General features: G+C 40.6%; 3 protein-coding genes across 3 annotated transcripts; 2 read left to right on the top strand and 1 right to left on the bottom strand.

The window, feature by feature from the left end:
- Positions 1 to 203: 203 nt before the first annotated feature.
- On the bottom strand, positions 204 to 4,814 carry si:ch211-107o10.3 (uncharacterized protein LOC407663 homolog). Its single transcript, XM_046032114.1, has 8 exons — positions 4,705 to 4,814; positions 4,464 to 4,579; positions 3,780 to 3,920; positions 3,414 to 3,605; positions 2,870 to 3,031; positions 2,620 to 2,736; positions 2,118 to 2,322; positions 204 to 1,916 (listed from the first exon to the last, which is right to left on the bottom strand). The coding sequence occupies exons 2-8, from the start codon at positions 4,537 to 4,539 to the stop codon at positions 1,820 to 1,822; spliced, it is 990 nt and encodes a 329-aa protein (XP_045888070.1). The 5' UTR covers positions 4,540 to 4,579; positions 4,705 to 4,814; the 3' UTR covers positions 204 to 1,819.
- Positions 4,815 to 5,279: 465 nt separating this feature from the next.
- Positions 5,280 to 9,530, top strand: tmed3 (transmembrane p24 trafficking protein 3). Its single transcript, XM_046032115.1, has 3 exons — positions 5,280 to 5,541; positions 6,118 to 6,363; positions 8,519 to 9,530. Exons 1-3 carry the CDS (start codon positions 5,398 to 5,400, stop codon positions 8,750 to 8,752), a joined length of 624 nt encoding a protein of 207 aa, XP_045888071.1. The 5' UTR covers positions 5,280 to 5,397; the 3' UTR covers positions 8,753 to 9,530.
- A 295-nt stretch (positions 9,531 to 9,825) lies between these two features.
- LOC123958630 (isocitrate dehydrogenase [NADP], mitochondrial-like) lies at positions 9,826 to 14,714 on the top strand. Its single transcript, XM_046032113.1, has 11 exons — positions 9,826 to 10,176; positions 11,248 to 11,339; positions 11,520 to 11,685; positions 11,838 to 11,998; positions 12,092 to 12,235; positions 12,695 to 12,831; positions 13,038 to 13,189; positions 13,292 to 13,404; positions 13,820 to 13,917; positions 14,013 to 14,105; positions 14,256 to 14,714. Exons 1-11 carry the CDS (start codon positions 10,056 to 10,058, stop codon positions 14,338 to 14,340), a joined length of 1,362 nt encoding a protein of 453 aa, XP_045888069.1. The 5' UTR covers positions 9,826 to 10,055; the 3' UTR covers positions 14,341 to 14,714.
- The last annotated feature ends 375 nt before the right edge of the window (positions 14,715 to 15,089 follow it).

Here is a 15,089-nt window from a genome sequence, read left to right on the forward strand (position 1 = left end):
CATCAAATTTAGAAAGAGGGGTCACAGTGAGCTTGGACACTCATGACACACATGATACAGCATGACTGACATAATCTATTGAGACCTTAATTACGCTGAGGATCGTGGAACTGGTGAACTGGATTACAAAAATCTGGTGAGTAATTTATATATGATTCACACCAACATGCTTACACGATTCTCACACCCATAAACACGCAGCCTTGCCGTTTTTCTGTTTTATTACAGATCACACAGTGGATTGTTCCAAATATAGGAATACATCTCATACTTAACATACTTTGCAGGAATAAACATGTTGATACAAAATGACGAATCAACATCAAACTGAGCTGGAAAACAGGAATATGAAAATCCATAGGATGTTATATAAAAATAACATCCACACATGTTGTTGATTCATAGAGAAAAACCTCATGACTTCCTTTTAAAAAGCGGTATGTGTAACAGCTGAGGGACGCTTTATTCTTTCAAACGCCTAAGATAATACATCTAAGTTCCTTTTGTTTCATTTATATTTTCATCTGGCTTCATTTAAAAGAGCTCTACAGAAACTCTTTTAAATAACTGAGCTTCCAGTAAGGAGCTCAGACTGGCATCTGTTTTTCCCACGTCTTAAGATGCATAAACTGCTCTCAAACACAAGTTGGGGCCACATTCAGCCTTTCAGAACATATCATGTTCTTGAAATGTGTTAACCTGATAACAGAAGCCTGAATTCTCTATTTGTGTCTGCTAAGTGACGTGACTCTAAAATACTGTTTCATTTGTTGTGGATGTTTTTTTCTCATTTACAATAAATATGTAAGAGCTTTAGAGCTTTACTGCACCTTTTATTAAGTAACTGCCAGAATCCCTTCTAATCAGACATTTATTGCCAAATGCATTACATTTCTGATGCTTCCCATTTTAAACTTATGTATTGTTCAATCAACAAAAGGCACACAGTGCAATTCTCACTGTTTACAATGAGAGCAACAAAACACAAAAATGACATTGTGATCATACAACAAGCAGCATCTATTTAAAGAAACACACTCACACATACACAGGAGGGCACTCAGTAAGCTGACAAGTCTTCTGGATCTACTAGCTGCTTCTCTGCCCTCAAGGTGTCCACTCCCTCTTTACACCTGGTGGAGGATCTCCTCTCCTCTGAAGTGCCTCTCACTGCCTGCCGACACACAAGGTCACCTCCCAGGCTTTAAGCAACACCTCAACGCTACTTCAACACAGTCTACCTCTTCAAACTGCACACAAATAGGCTCTCATTCCCTTTCTTGTACTTATTAGGAAAATGTAGTTATGCTTTACGTTTTTATCACTGTGTTTCTGCAATTAGTTTGATACAGAACTTTACTGTATGTTGGCAATTGCTGTTATATGCCATGAATAAAAGCGGCAGTCTTAAATGTCTCTTGGAATTTGCAGCACAAATCATTTGATGAAAAAATTAGAGCCTGTTTAGCACCTAAGCATTTTAGTATTCAAACCCTAAAACAATTACTCAGCAAAATGCAAACATCTGCCAAGGTGGCAGATTAAAAAGTGTTGTCTTGTTTTTCTAAGGATATGACAGCATACCATAAATATACAATAAAGCAGAAAATATAATGCAGAATATAAAGATGAAGAAATTATTTTAGAATGCAATCAACTGACTGGAGTCTGAGATTAAATGTTTCACTCATCAGCAAATTGTTTTGGTCTAAAGTAATTAACTTGGTAAAATCATCCTTATTAATGCAATACTTTTTAACGTTGAAAAATAAGTGCTGTGTTTTATCCACCCATGCAAACAAGGGCACTGCTGTTGTGTTTAAGCCAGACCAACCATGGAAGTACTGAGATCCCACAGCTTCTTGGCTGCGGCATCATCCAGGGCCTGCGGTGCCGCCGTTTTGGGGGCACAATCACTGTATGATGGAAGAAATAAAATAGGGAGAAAGGATCACCGAAAGTCTAATACAGTGTGCTTATAATCAAATCTGATGTAGTACAATCTCTAATGGATCAGCAGAAGCTTCTGTAATAAACCATGTCACTGAATTTCAGACAACTATTAACAATGAAGTTTATCTTCACAATCAGGTGAGTTTTATTGCAGATGTACTTGCCTGTAGTAGAGGCCACTGACGTTTGCCAGGCTCTCGTCCACAGCGCAGTATATGGTGGTCTGAGCTCCTTCCCAGGGACTTTTAATCAGCATGATAAATGGCATGGCTATGATCCTCTTCCACAGCGGTATAGTAGGGAAAAAGTGGCGGCCTAACTCGGTGCGGATCACCCCAGGGTGAAGACTGTACACTGTCACACCTGTGCCTGATGAGAGGGATCCATCAAATCAAAAGTTAGCTACAGTGTCTGAAACATCATCAGACTATTAGGAAAGGGAGAAGGAAAAAGAACACCAAGGCAAAAACAAATCTGATCAGATCTGTTCTACATTAGGCTTTATGTTAATGTAAGAAATTAAAAACTGGGACAATGTGAGGGAATTATTCCCCAATGTCTTTCCCCTTGCAGAGTAGAAGATTAATAATAACATAACTTACATTACATAATAATAATGCTGTAACAATGCTGTATTAAGGCCACATAATGTGCATTGGGCACTACCTTCCAGTCTTTTAGCCAGTTCTCTGCAGAAGAGCACATTGGCCAGCTTGCTTTGGCGGTAGCTCTTCTGGCGCTGGTAGTCAATATCAAGGTTGATGTCATCAAAGTGTATATGACCTGCAAGTTAAACAATCCAGTGTAGTCTTTAAGCAGAAATCACACATTTTTTAAATCCAGAAACGACCACGTGAATTTGTGTTTTGTGACATTTCAGAAACGATAAAACACACAGCTGCTTCAATCACAAAACCTTTCTCGTGTGCCAGGCTGGAGACGGTGACAATTCGACTTGGAGCTGACTTCTTCAGCAGGTCAAGAAGACAATTGGTGAGGAGAAAATGTCCCAGGTGGTTGACACCAAACTGCATTTCAAAGCCATCCTCAGTCTTCCACTTGGGACACATCATGATACCTAACAATCAACAAAAACACTTATATGGAATACAACTAACTAGTAAATAACCTCTTGGTTCCACCTTCAGTAGAACCCAAATTGAGGTAACTTTTTGGCCTATAAAAGTTGGGAAAGGACAATAAATACAGCCGGTTCAATTTCAGCTGGAAAAAATAAAATGCCTTTTTAATCAACTGACTTTTTTTTGATCGTACGAATTGTTTAGCTGTGATGTGTTATTTAAGTCCGCAATGTGCTTCTATGTCATGAAGTTTGCTTTATGCATCCTGCATTTATCCTGCTTGTACCCACACTATATACTATACACACACACACATATACATATATATATATATATACACTGCTGCCACCCGTGTAAGGGAGAACCACTGCAAAATACCGGCATTGTTGATGAGGATGTCCAAACGTTCCTCAGTCTCCTGCACATCTTTGGCCAGATCCCTGACAGACTGCAGCGAGGCGAGGTCCAGTTTCTTTACCACGACGTTACCGTTTCCACTCTGCTGCCGGATCTCATCAGCTGCAATGCGGGCTCTGGTCATGTCCCTGCAGGCTAGAATCACTCTGGCTCCTTGTTTAAAATAAGGAATGTAGTCAAGATTTATACAGTAATAAAGTGTAAGTATTACTGAGTTAGTAGTTTTGGTTACAGTCAGTTTAGGTCAATCCAAAGCCACTCTATAAATAATAACTGTGCTGCGACAACAGAGCAACTAACAGAAAGTGTATGAATAACTTTAATCACCTCGCTTGGCCATATCCAGGGCCGTCTCCTTCCCAATGCCAGTGTTGGCTCCTGTGATCAGGACTGTTTTGCCATCCAGCCTGACCTTGCTCCGACACACTCCCCCAGCCAGCCACCTGCGCAAGGCCAATACGCCTGCCCCTGACAGAAAAGGGGGGGGAAAAATACAATGTAGTGAAATATGCCTTGGTTTGGTTATTTTTTTTATTTTCCCTGTAATTGTATTAGCTTTCTTTATGCTGTTGTGCCATGCCTTGGTCCTTGTTTATGTGACATGAAAAGCTGAACTAATTCCCTTACAGGAGAATGATATACTGAATTGAACCTCTGCTTTGGATAATTTAGATGTGACTCGAGCACCATAGAGATTATGTTAATTTATGATTGTGAACAACTGAATTACTAAAATTCTCTTTATATTTGTATTTGTGAAACACTTCACTGTGCTGATTCAAACAGCTATTCCACTGACATTTCTAGGTGTTCACAAAGTGAGCAGCAGTAGCAGTGAATGCCTCAACAAATATGATCTTATCTGACGCGAGGGGTTACAAAGTAGCCTATTACTTAAACTATACGCTCAGTAGTAAGAGTTATTTAATTTCCCTTGCACTGACATTTAAGACGTTGTACAAAACATAGCTTACGTAGGCTAATATCCTTATGATAGTAGAAATGATTTACCTGCAACAACAGCAACTGTGAGAACGGTCGCATGCCTCTCTACGAAGTCCCTCATTGCCTCTGCGTAGTTTTGCATCTCTTAGGCTCTTAGGCTGTTAATTAGTAACTACAAATGACTACAAGCATGAACGGAGAGATCATAGCACAATTAAAAACAATTGATTAGTATTATTAGAAATTGCAAAACTTCCCGTTTAGGATAACTCTACGTAGTTCATTTGATATAATGTCAGAGTACTACCAAAAAACTGTCCAAGAAAGTGTTCTTCCTTTCCGTGCGGCGTTGTGGTGTGCACGCACCCACTGGGATTTTCAGAATAAGATGCCTGTTTGTGTACTATGTTATCATAGCAAGAAATTTGTGCCATAACTGCTATGTTGGTACTTTGCTTCTATCTACAATAAAAAATTACATTTTGAGTTAGTGTCAGACTCATCTTGTGTGTTAGTTTACTAGTACTACGCAATTTTACAAGTTAAACAGCAATGTTGAGCATTTCAGCTGCGTCTGGACCAGCTGCAACAAAAATGCTGCTTACACGTCCGTGCTTCAATAACAGGAGTCCAATACGCTGACCAGGCCCATTGTCTCTGATATACAGCATAGGTCTAATGTTTTACTTCTGATACTTTAAAATATTGGACATTTATTTTGAAATCTAACCTTCATGACGGGTTGCGGTGTAGATGTGTGGCTGTAACTTGTCGATTCGTGCCTTTAAGTAGTTTAAAATGTGCAGTCTCAAAACTAGCAACTGGATCTTGTTTGACAGTAACTGCCGTTTCATAACCATTGGCTAATTTCTTTTTACCAAAAATTTAACAAACCTGCCCCGGAAGTTGTTCGTGCTCGTGCCACGTCAGAGCTAAGCCAGTTATAATCCCTGCAATAGTGTCTCTGCAGTTTCCAGCTATTCATTTTTATGCTTTCACAATGCTGTGCCTGGCACTGAGCTGTCTGCTGCTGCATGTGTTTGTGGTGCTCGGGACTGAGCTCACATTTGAGCTGCCTGACAACGATAAGCAGTGTTTCTACGAGGAGCTAGAGAAAGACGTGAAGTTTGACATAGACTTCCAGGTAAGTTACTCTGAAAGCTTCATCCCGTTCACTCTGTGCGTTTTTAAAAGATCCTGCCAAAGTTATCATGTTTCTGTTTTTAGTGACACCCTCATTCATTAATTTAGCCTACCTAAAAAAAATTTTGATAAATGTTTTCTTACCAACTGGTTTGCTGCAAAGTCAACTTGAGTGAGTCAGCTCATTATTTGCATATATTACAACAACACAAGGGCGGCGCGTGTGCAGTGGTTAGCACTGTCGCCTCACAGCAAGAAGGTCGTGGGTTCAAACCCCGGTTGCCCCGGCCTTTCTGTGTGGAGTTTGCATGTTCTCCCCGTGTCCGTGTGGGTTCTCTCCGGGTGCTCCGGCTTCCTCCCACCATCCAAAGACATGCAGGCTAGGTTAATTGGTGTCTCCGAAATTGTCCTTAGGTGTGGATGTGAGTGCAAGTGGTTGTGATGGACTGGTGATCTGTCCAGAGTGTACCCCGCCTTTCGCCCAAAGTCAGTTGCAGGATAAGCGGTTCTGGATGGATGGATGGACAACACAACTATTTTGACATGCATGTGAGCTGTCATTTTTTGCTTCTTTTAGGTCATTTCTGGAGGCAACTATGATGTGGACTGCTTTGTCACAGATCCTCTAAACAATGTCTTGTATAATGAGAAGAAGAAGCAGTACGACAGCTTCTCTCACACCACAGCCATGAAGGGCGTCTACAAGGTCTGCTTTAGCAACGAGTTCTCCACTTTTACACACAAAACGGTGTACCTGGAGTTCCGCTATGGAGATGAGGAACCTCTCCTGCAGAGCATGACTGGTGTTCGAGCACTGACACAGGTAAGTCTCAGGAACAGGTATGCAACGATTAGTCACTGTCTTTACTCCTCAATGACAGTAAACTGAATATCTTTGGGATGTGGTCAAAACATGACATTTGAGTGACGTCATCTCGGGGTGTGGGAAACACTGATCGACATTTATCACCATTTTCTGACGGTTTATGGACCAAACAACTTAGCAATTAATAAAACTGATCGATAATGACGTGAATCATTAGTTGCAGCCCTACTCAAGAGCTTGCTTTACAACTACACTTGAGGAAGAAGGGGCTCAAATTCTGTCTGCTGCAGTGCAAAACATTTTTAATGGGCCAGAGGGTGGCTGTCACTTGGCAGACTGTTCACAAAAGATCAAATGGGCTCCCATAAAGAGGTGTTATTATACTCATTTTCAGGGTCAAAATCTTATTTAGGGGTTGTATCAGAACAGGTTTACATGGTTTCATTTTCAAAAAACACCATATGTTTTTCATACTGCACATTGCTGCAGCTCCTTTTTTCACCCTGTGTTGAAGGCTTTGTTTTAGCTATGGAGTGATATATCTTACCTCTCTACAAGATCTTTGTTGGGAGTTGCACATGTGCAGTTCCTAGTTAAGGACTACTAGTGTTTGGAAGGGAGAGGAGAGACAGCAGATGTCTTGTCACTGTGTGCTGCAGCAGCTGAGTGTTTTTCCACCGGTGTTTTTGAGGGCGTGTCAGACAGCGGCTTGGTGAGCATTTTGCTGTGTAGTCACAGGGATCAAAGGGAAACAGCTGGACTACAAACAAGCTGTTTTCAGACATTTCAGAGCAGAGTTTTCTGTGGGAGATATGAACTTACTTTGGGGTAGACTTTGGGCTTTTTCACTTTGCAAACCGATTACATGCAAAAAAAAAAAGATATATAACTCAATAAAGGAGAGGGGAAAAAGCCAAAAAGCATAATATGACCTCTTTAAATAGTTCACTGGACCAGAAAATTGCATGTTTGCCTTTATGTTAGGGATTTGTTTAAATCCTTCTGGCTTGCTGAGCATTCAGGTTTTGACTCCAGGGTTCGACTCCAGCCTGTGGCCCTTTGCTGGTGTCATCCCCTCTCTCTCCCCTGTTTCCAGATGCTATTCACTATTCTATAACTCTCAATAAAATGCACAAAAAGCCCAAAAAACATTTGTTAATGCATCTTAGTGGACTGGCAAGCAGAAGAAGAAAACCACAATATGTAGCAAAAACTTTTCCAGCAGGGGCTAGCTCAAATAGTGGCATCAGCAGCTACCAGTGGCATTTCCAGTGGCAGGTACTCTGTTTAGTAATTCATGCTTACTAATCAGCTGTTGAGGTGATGCAAATGAAGCAGAACTGTTACTGTTACATTAATGTTGGATTCAAGTGAGACGGTTTATATTAAGTCCACAAGGTGGAGCCAGAGTCTAATCATGTATCCAAAGGTTCTCAAACGTTTTCTGTTCTGCCCTCCTTTAGAAGCCAAAAAAAATTCAAGCCCCTGATTCTAGCAAAAGGTGGACATCATTTTAAAAAGTCATTAACAACATGGGTGATAAATAAAAAAGATCCAGTTCAACAAAATAGAGTTGCTTGCGTCAGAGCCCTTTTTTTGTTTGAATCACACTCGTGCAATTTTAGGACTCTCAACATCCATGCTTCCTCAGCAGTGGCACTATGCTCCCCCAAGGGGGGCGTGCCCCCCAGTTTGTTAATCATTGCTGAATCTTACCTGCAAGTCTTTTAATGTGCTCTCCTTATTGCACAATACCAGAAACACCGAGACGTGTTAACCGCCCCTTTTAGAGGGTGGTTTTTCCTTTTCAGTTTTACATAAACTGGAGTTACAAATGAAAGCCATTTTCATAAATACTTCATCATCAGATTCCCCATATCAGCCCACATTTGTAATTCCCTAGTTATGGATAGTCTATACTGTACTACGCTATACTATATACAGGACAATATAATGTATGTGTTACATTTTGACCACTTCAAGTCCTGAGACTTGCAGGAAAAGTGTAGGAAGTTGAAGTGAATCTTTTCAGGAGCAGTTTGGAGAATATAATTCAACATTTGAGGATGTGTGACCCACCTTCCGCTGTATGTTTTGCCACAGGCCATTGCTCTGCTCTTGATTAATTTGTGTTGACTTTTTCTACTTTCAGTTGGAGTCATCTTGCGTCTCCATTCACGAGATCCTGAAGGTGGTGGCTGATTCGCAGACATGGTACCGACTGAGAGAGGCGCATGACCGCACAAAAGCAGAGCATCTCCTCGAGCGGGTGACCTACTGGTCCATCGGTGAAACGGTCATGTTGTTTGTCATCGGCATCGGTCAAGTCATGTTGCTCAGGAGCTTCTTCACGGAGAAGAAAGGCTCTGTGGCAGCCACTACTTAGAACTCTTGATATGCCCTCAGAAACAGGTGGACACATAAGTGCATCTGCAGACCAGCATGCATCTTAGTGTTTTCAGCAAACACTTTGTTAGAGGGATAGTTCGAATAATTCTTCTTTTTTCCTGCTTACCCAGTGTCAGATAAACGTGTGAATGTCTCTCTTTTTTTTTTTTAAATGTCTGTATTGATTTGTTCTGGACAAGCTATACTGAAAAGAAACTTGTACTTGTGTTGGAAATGAGATTGACACCTTTCAACCTTGCACAGATTATTTATTACGTTTTATAGAAGTAGGGCTAAAAGACAAAGCAGGTTTAGTTGGATCTTTCTGTTAATAACCCAGATTGCCTTACAGTAGGACCATTGTGGATTTTCATCTGGGTACCCAGCAAGTAAATAGTGGCACACTGATAGAAACCAAAGAAGTGTTGTTTCTGAATGTTAGTCTTGTTTGTTTTATAGTGTGTGTGTGTGTGTGTGTGTGTGTGTGTGTGTGTGTGTTATGTTTGGTATTACCTTTTAATTTAAGTGCAAAATGTTGTTATGAGTTGTAAGAGCTCTGTCTCAGTCATGTCCTTGTGTGTCTCATACAAAGTGCCTTAAGAAATCCTTTTATTTTTTTCATTTCCTACAAAGTTTAAAGCTTACGTTTCAATTTGTCTGTTATGTGCCATCTTGTTGTTGTTGTTACTGATTCATTGGATACTCCCTTCTCATTATGTTTTACATTTGGATGTGCTTACAAGTCTGTTATTTCATAAAGAGATACATTTAATGGACATTGTTAAGTGACCAATTATTATAGCCTTTTTTCCACAAAGACAGTTGTGTATTTTTCTATTTCTTTCTGTTTATTATCTGTAAAAACCTGACAACAGATTTTAGTAAAATTTGGTGGAAAGTCATTTGTAGTGACGCTACAAATCCACTTTTTTATTTATTTATTTTTTTCTTTACATTGCAAGATTATCCATCTTTCAATTTCTCATGTTTTCTTTTAAGTTAAGACACCGGATGTGAATGTCTTTACTCTTCGGATAGGCCTACTTTGTCATCCCTCATGAACAACAGTGCGGGAAAACAGCGGTCTAGACATGAGAGATAGGAAATAGGAAGAAGGATTGAATTGAACTTGAGCCTACGGCGAACTCAACGTGCGCACTTCACGGTCCTCTATCTAAGCTGACGTGGATGGAAGTCATTGGATCTTAGAGGCCCGGCGTCACCAGTTTACCGGCCCGTCATTCATTCATAAGAAAAGCAGGTACAGTTCCAGTGGCCGTGTCCGTACGCAGTCTCTAAACATGGCGGGTTACCTAAGGGCTCTGACGACCGTATCGAGAAGTGCAGCTGCTGTGCTGTCGGAAAACCCCGCAGTATTCTCACCGGCCGTCGTCTGCCACCACAGACCGCAACAGAGGAACTGTAAGTCGGCCGTCGACCATATGACTCAAAGACCATTGCAGTGCGCATTTTCACCGAGGTTCACAACATTAATGTGGTCGCCTGGGTGTGAAACATAGTCTACAGTGTGGACAGCGTGTTATGAATGAGTAGGCTACTGAATTAAGAGACAGTGGAAACCGAGGTAATTAGGAAGTCGATGTGGCTGATTGGCGTAAAGCCATCACTGAATCACAAGATCCTGAAAGTAGTAAAGTCAGTCCCATTAACCTAAATCAGTTTTCATTTATACAAATGTATCAAAACTCAAGGCAGAAGAGAAAGTTAAAACTGCTCAGGCCTAATAGAAAACTTAAATGTGTAAGAGGAAACCAAAAAGCAATATCACGCTGAATACGAAATAAAATGTGAATCATTTGTTGTATAAATCTCACAGGTGAGAGCAAGGATGTATTTATACCACTAACAGGCTGTATGTTACAAAAAGTAATCTTATGAAGCCCATATGAGCAGCTGGTGCCAGTCTGTCTTGGCATGCAAGTCCATGTGTTAGTTACAAAAAGGCCTTGACAGGTAATAACTGCTATCAAAACCGTAATATAATCCCAAGGTCACAATGTCCAGCAGAGTTTCACTGTCTCAGCGTGAATGAGTTTTGCGTAACAAAGTAAAGAAAGGGATATAAAAAGGAAAGCAGGCTGTGCTGTGTGTCACTGTCATCAGTTAGTTAGTGGGTCAGAGAGGTTCCACAGGTGAGCGGAGTACGTTAAAAGGTGGTAATTTTTAGAGATATTCTTCACTTGTAGATGATCCAACAGGGATGTGAGTTTAAAGACAACTGACCAGATTGCAGGGATAGTCACAAACCAGCCAGAATGAACGGAAGTGTGGGCTAATACAAGGCAGTGGATTCAGTCTGAAGCAATGAAAACATGCAAATTGTGAATGACCCTAAAGCTTAATTAAAGTTAAGTAGACAGACGAGAGACAACATTGACTGTGTTTCTGCCCAACATTTTCAGTGTCATCACCTCCTTGCTGCTGTGAGCAACAGAGTAAAGCTTGAAAGATAATGTAACGTACATTTTTCAGATGCCACAAAGCGCATCAAGGTGGACCAGCCAGTGGTGGAGATGGACGGAGATGAGATGACTCGCATCATATGGGAGTTCATCAAAGAGAAGGTACATGGAGCAGAGTAAAACTTGGCTTACTTCTCAGCGATTTAGGCCTTAAAATCATCAGACTGTGTTTGTGTGTGTGTGTGTGTGTGTGTGTGTGTGTGTGTGTGTGTGTGTGTTTGTGCGCTTGCTGTGCAGTTGTCTTTATACATATAACACATTAAACATCTTGTACATGTACAGCTCATCCTGCCAAATGTTGATGTTGAGCTGAAGTACTTTGACCTGGGTCTGCCCTACCGTGACCAGACAGACGACCAGGTCACCATTGACTCTGCTCTGGCAACTATGAAATACAACGTTGCTGTCAAGTGTGCCACCATCACCCCTGATGAGGCCAGAGTTGAAGGTAACTTTGATTATTTTGATATTTAATTATATGTTAATTGTGCTTGTGCTAATTTATATTATAGCATATTTCAACCAATAGCAGCATTAGCAATAATATCTATATATCTATCTATCTTGTATTTTAAACTGTTTACTGTTTTTTCTTTTCAGAGTTTAAGCTAAAGAAGATGTGGAAGAGTCCTAACGGAACTATCAGGAACATCTTGGGTGGCACAGTTTTCCGTGAGCCAATCCTTTGTAAAAACATCCCTCGTCTGGTTCCCGGTTGGACACAAGCCATAACAATCGGCCGGCATGCTTTCGGCGATCAGGTAACAAATGTGTGTTTGCCCTTTACAGAGATGCATCCAAACTGACAGAAGATAAATCTTACATACCTGCGGGTTTGATTTTTAATCTCACAGTACAGGGCCACAGACTTTGTTGTTGACCGGCCTGGCAAGTTCAAGATGGTTTTCTCCCCAGCTGATGGAAGCAAGCAGAAAGAGTGGGAGGTGTATGACTTTCAAGCAGGAGGCTGTGGGATGGGAATGTACAACACTGATGAGGTAAGAATGAGTTTGTTTATATATTTATTTACATGAATGATATACCAATGCGATATTTATAAATAATAAACATAAATAATCTTAAAAGAGGTGGTATTATGCTCATTTTCAGGTTCAAAATCCTATTTAGGGGTTGTACCAGAACAGGTTTACATGGTTTAATTTTCAAAAATCACCATATTGTTTTTCATTGCTGCAGCTCCTCTTTTCACCCTGTGTTGAAGGCTTCGTTTTAACTATGGAGTGATACATCTTGTCTCTAAATGATCTTTGTTGCACATGCGCAGTTCCTAGTTAAGGACTACTAGCCAATAAGAAGCAGAGAAGGGCGGGTCAGTGAGAAGCAAACATGGCTTCGGTTCAGCTGTAGGCTACATGTTGCCGACCAACTTGACAGCTGTGAAATTGCTGTGATGCAATTTCAAATCTCTACCTTATTGTTATATTTTCTTTGCACAGTCGATCAGTGGGTTTGCTCACAGCTGCTTCCAGTATGCCATCCAGAAGAAGTGGCCTCTGTACATGAGCACCAAGAACACCATCCTCAAGGCCTACGATGGGCGCTTCAAAGACATCTTCCAAGACATCTTCGAGAAGTGAGATACTGTGCAGATGAGGAATCAGACTTGGTGCATTGCTCCAGAAATAAACTCTTTAGCAGACTCATTGCAATTAAATTATGTAAAACCAGATGAACAAACAGTGTACTTTTCTCCAATTGTATTGCTCAGTGGTCTGGGCGCTGAATTTAACAGTCACTGTTATGGTGACATAAACATTTCATTATTCTGTGTTTTTTCAGGAAGTACAAGCCAGAGTTTGACAAGCTGAAGATCTGGTATGAGCACCGTCTCATTGATGACATGGTGGCCCAGGTCTTGAAGTCTTCTGGAGGATTTGTTTGGGCGTGCAAGAATTACGATGGAGATGTGCAGTCAGACATTCTGGCTCAGGGTAAGCACACTTTAATTAGATGATGGGTAAACGCCATATTGTCTCATTAGTTACATCTGAACTAAGATCACCTTGACAGGTTTGTCTGTGTTTTTTGTCCAGGTTTTGGTTCTCTAGGTCTCATGACATCAGTACTAGTGTGCCCTGATGGCAAGACTATCGAGGCTGAGGCTGCCCATGGTACCGTCACCAGGCACTACCGTGAACACCAGAGGGTGAGAGCCACCAGCTGACAATGCTGGGAGTGTTTTTACTTTGGGAGCAAAATACAATGTTCTTGTACTTCTACCTCTGCTCAAACTGATTGGATTTTTAGACCTTGAGATTGAGGACATTTTGGCTGGACCCTAAATTTAAGACTTTGTGTTGGGTTTGAAGTTAGGTTGTAGTTGAAGTTTAGATGGTGCCAAATACTGCTACTGTCAGATAGCTGTCACTCAAATCAGCCTTTTCAAGATATTTCCAGTTTTGTGAGATTCCCCACTTATTAACACTTTTGAAGTGTTTAAAGCCAGTGCAAACACATCAAACATGGAAACAAAGCCGGATGCAAATGTATCCATCCATGGTGGCATTACTAGATCTGAAGGGAATGCAAAGCAACTACAATACATGCCCTTTGCTTTATAGGGAAGACCAACCAGTACCAATCCCATTGCTAGCATCTTTGCCTGGACTAGAGGATTGGAGCACAGAGGCAAACTGGACAGAAATCCCGATTTGATAAAGTATGTTATCTGATTATATAGTTTTATTTACTCATGGGATATCTGTTTATGCAGTTTTACATAATAATTTGTCACTCTGCACTGTCGCTCTCCAGGTTCTCCCAGACGTTAGAAAAAGTCTGTGTGGAAACTGTGGAAAATGGTGTGATGACCAAGGACCTCGCAGGCTGCATCCATGGTTTAGCCAAGTGAGTTTACATTTTCAGATACCACACTCATGCTTAGAGTGTGTCACATATGCTTGTGGACTGTTTTTAGGAAACTTATTATGATGTTCTAACATACGGACTGATTTTATTACTTATTGCAAATGTAACCCCTGCACTATGATCTTGCAGCTGCAAGCTGAATGAACATTATGTCAACACATCAGACTTCCTGGATGCTATCAAGACTAACCTGGACAAATCTCTGGGCAAATGAAGAACGATCTGAAGACACACTTAGAGAGACAAAACCTGTCTGTAGATTTTTAGCTTTTGTTTGTATGACCCTTTGTATCTGATTTTGAAGGATCTAAGTTTGCTATTTTATAGTGCCATTTTATATTTGTATACCTCACTAACACATTACTGTGGTCGTGGTCCTCTGCCTTTCCTGTTGCCAACGGTCCACTTTTGTATTGCACAATTAAGTGATTGTACTGTAAGAATTGGTATTAATTTACGTTAACTTATAATGTCAAAGAAATCACAATTAATTAGAGGGCATCTTCAGGGAACAAAGGACAATATGCCATGTTTTGTACTGTCAGCATGAATATTAAAAAGAAATAGTGATTGTTTATCTCTCAGTTACAAGCAGTGTATGGGCTTGCTCTCATTTTGTCCTTTACTTCAGTAGCTACACTGTTCGGTGCTGTTATCCTGAACATTGGGTCAGAAAACAGACTTATCAGCACACTCTGGACAGAATGATTATGGGGGTTGTTAGATTAACTTTCAGACTCCTCTGCGCTCTAATGATACTCATCAATTTAATTATTTAGGCAGATGGAGGCGTTATAATTAAAAGTAGCAGTGAAGCATTTTGTTTCAGTTTATCAAAATCTGCAAAGAAGAAGAATGTATTTACTAAATGTTTGAGATATCAGAATAGTACTCAGCTAGTATTGGTCTGATCAGTGTTGTGGTTGCAACTGAGCCTTCAGGAGGAGCTTTGAGAATGATAAA

The sequence above is a fragment of the Micropterus dolomieu genome, linkage group LG20 (genome assembly GCF_021292245.1).
Source record: "Micropterus dolomieu isolate WLL.071019.BEF.003 ecotype Adirondacks linkage group LG20, ASM2129224v1, whole genome shotgun sequence".
NCBI lineage: Eukaryota > Metazoa > Chordata > Actinopteri > Centrarchiformes > Centrarchidae > Micropterus > Micropterus dolomieu.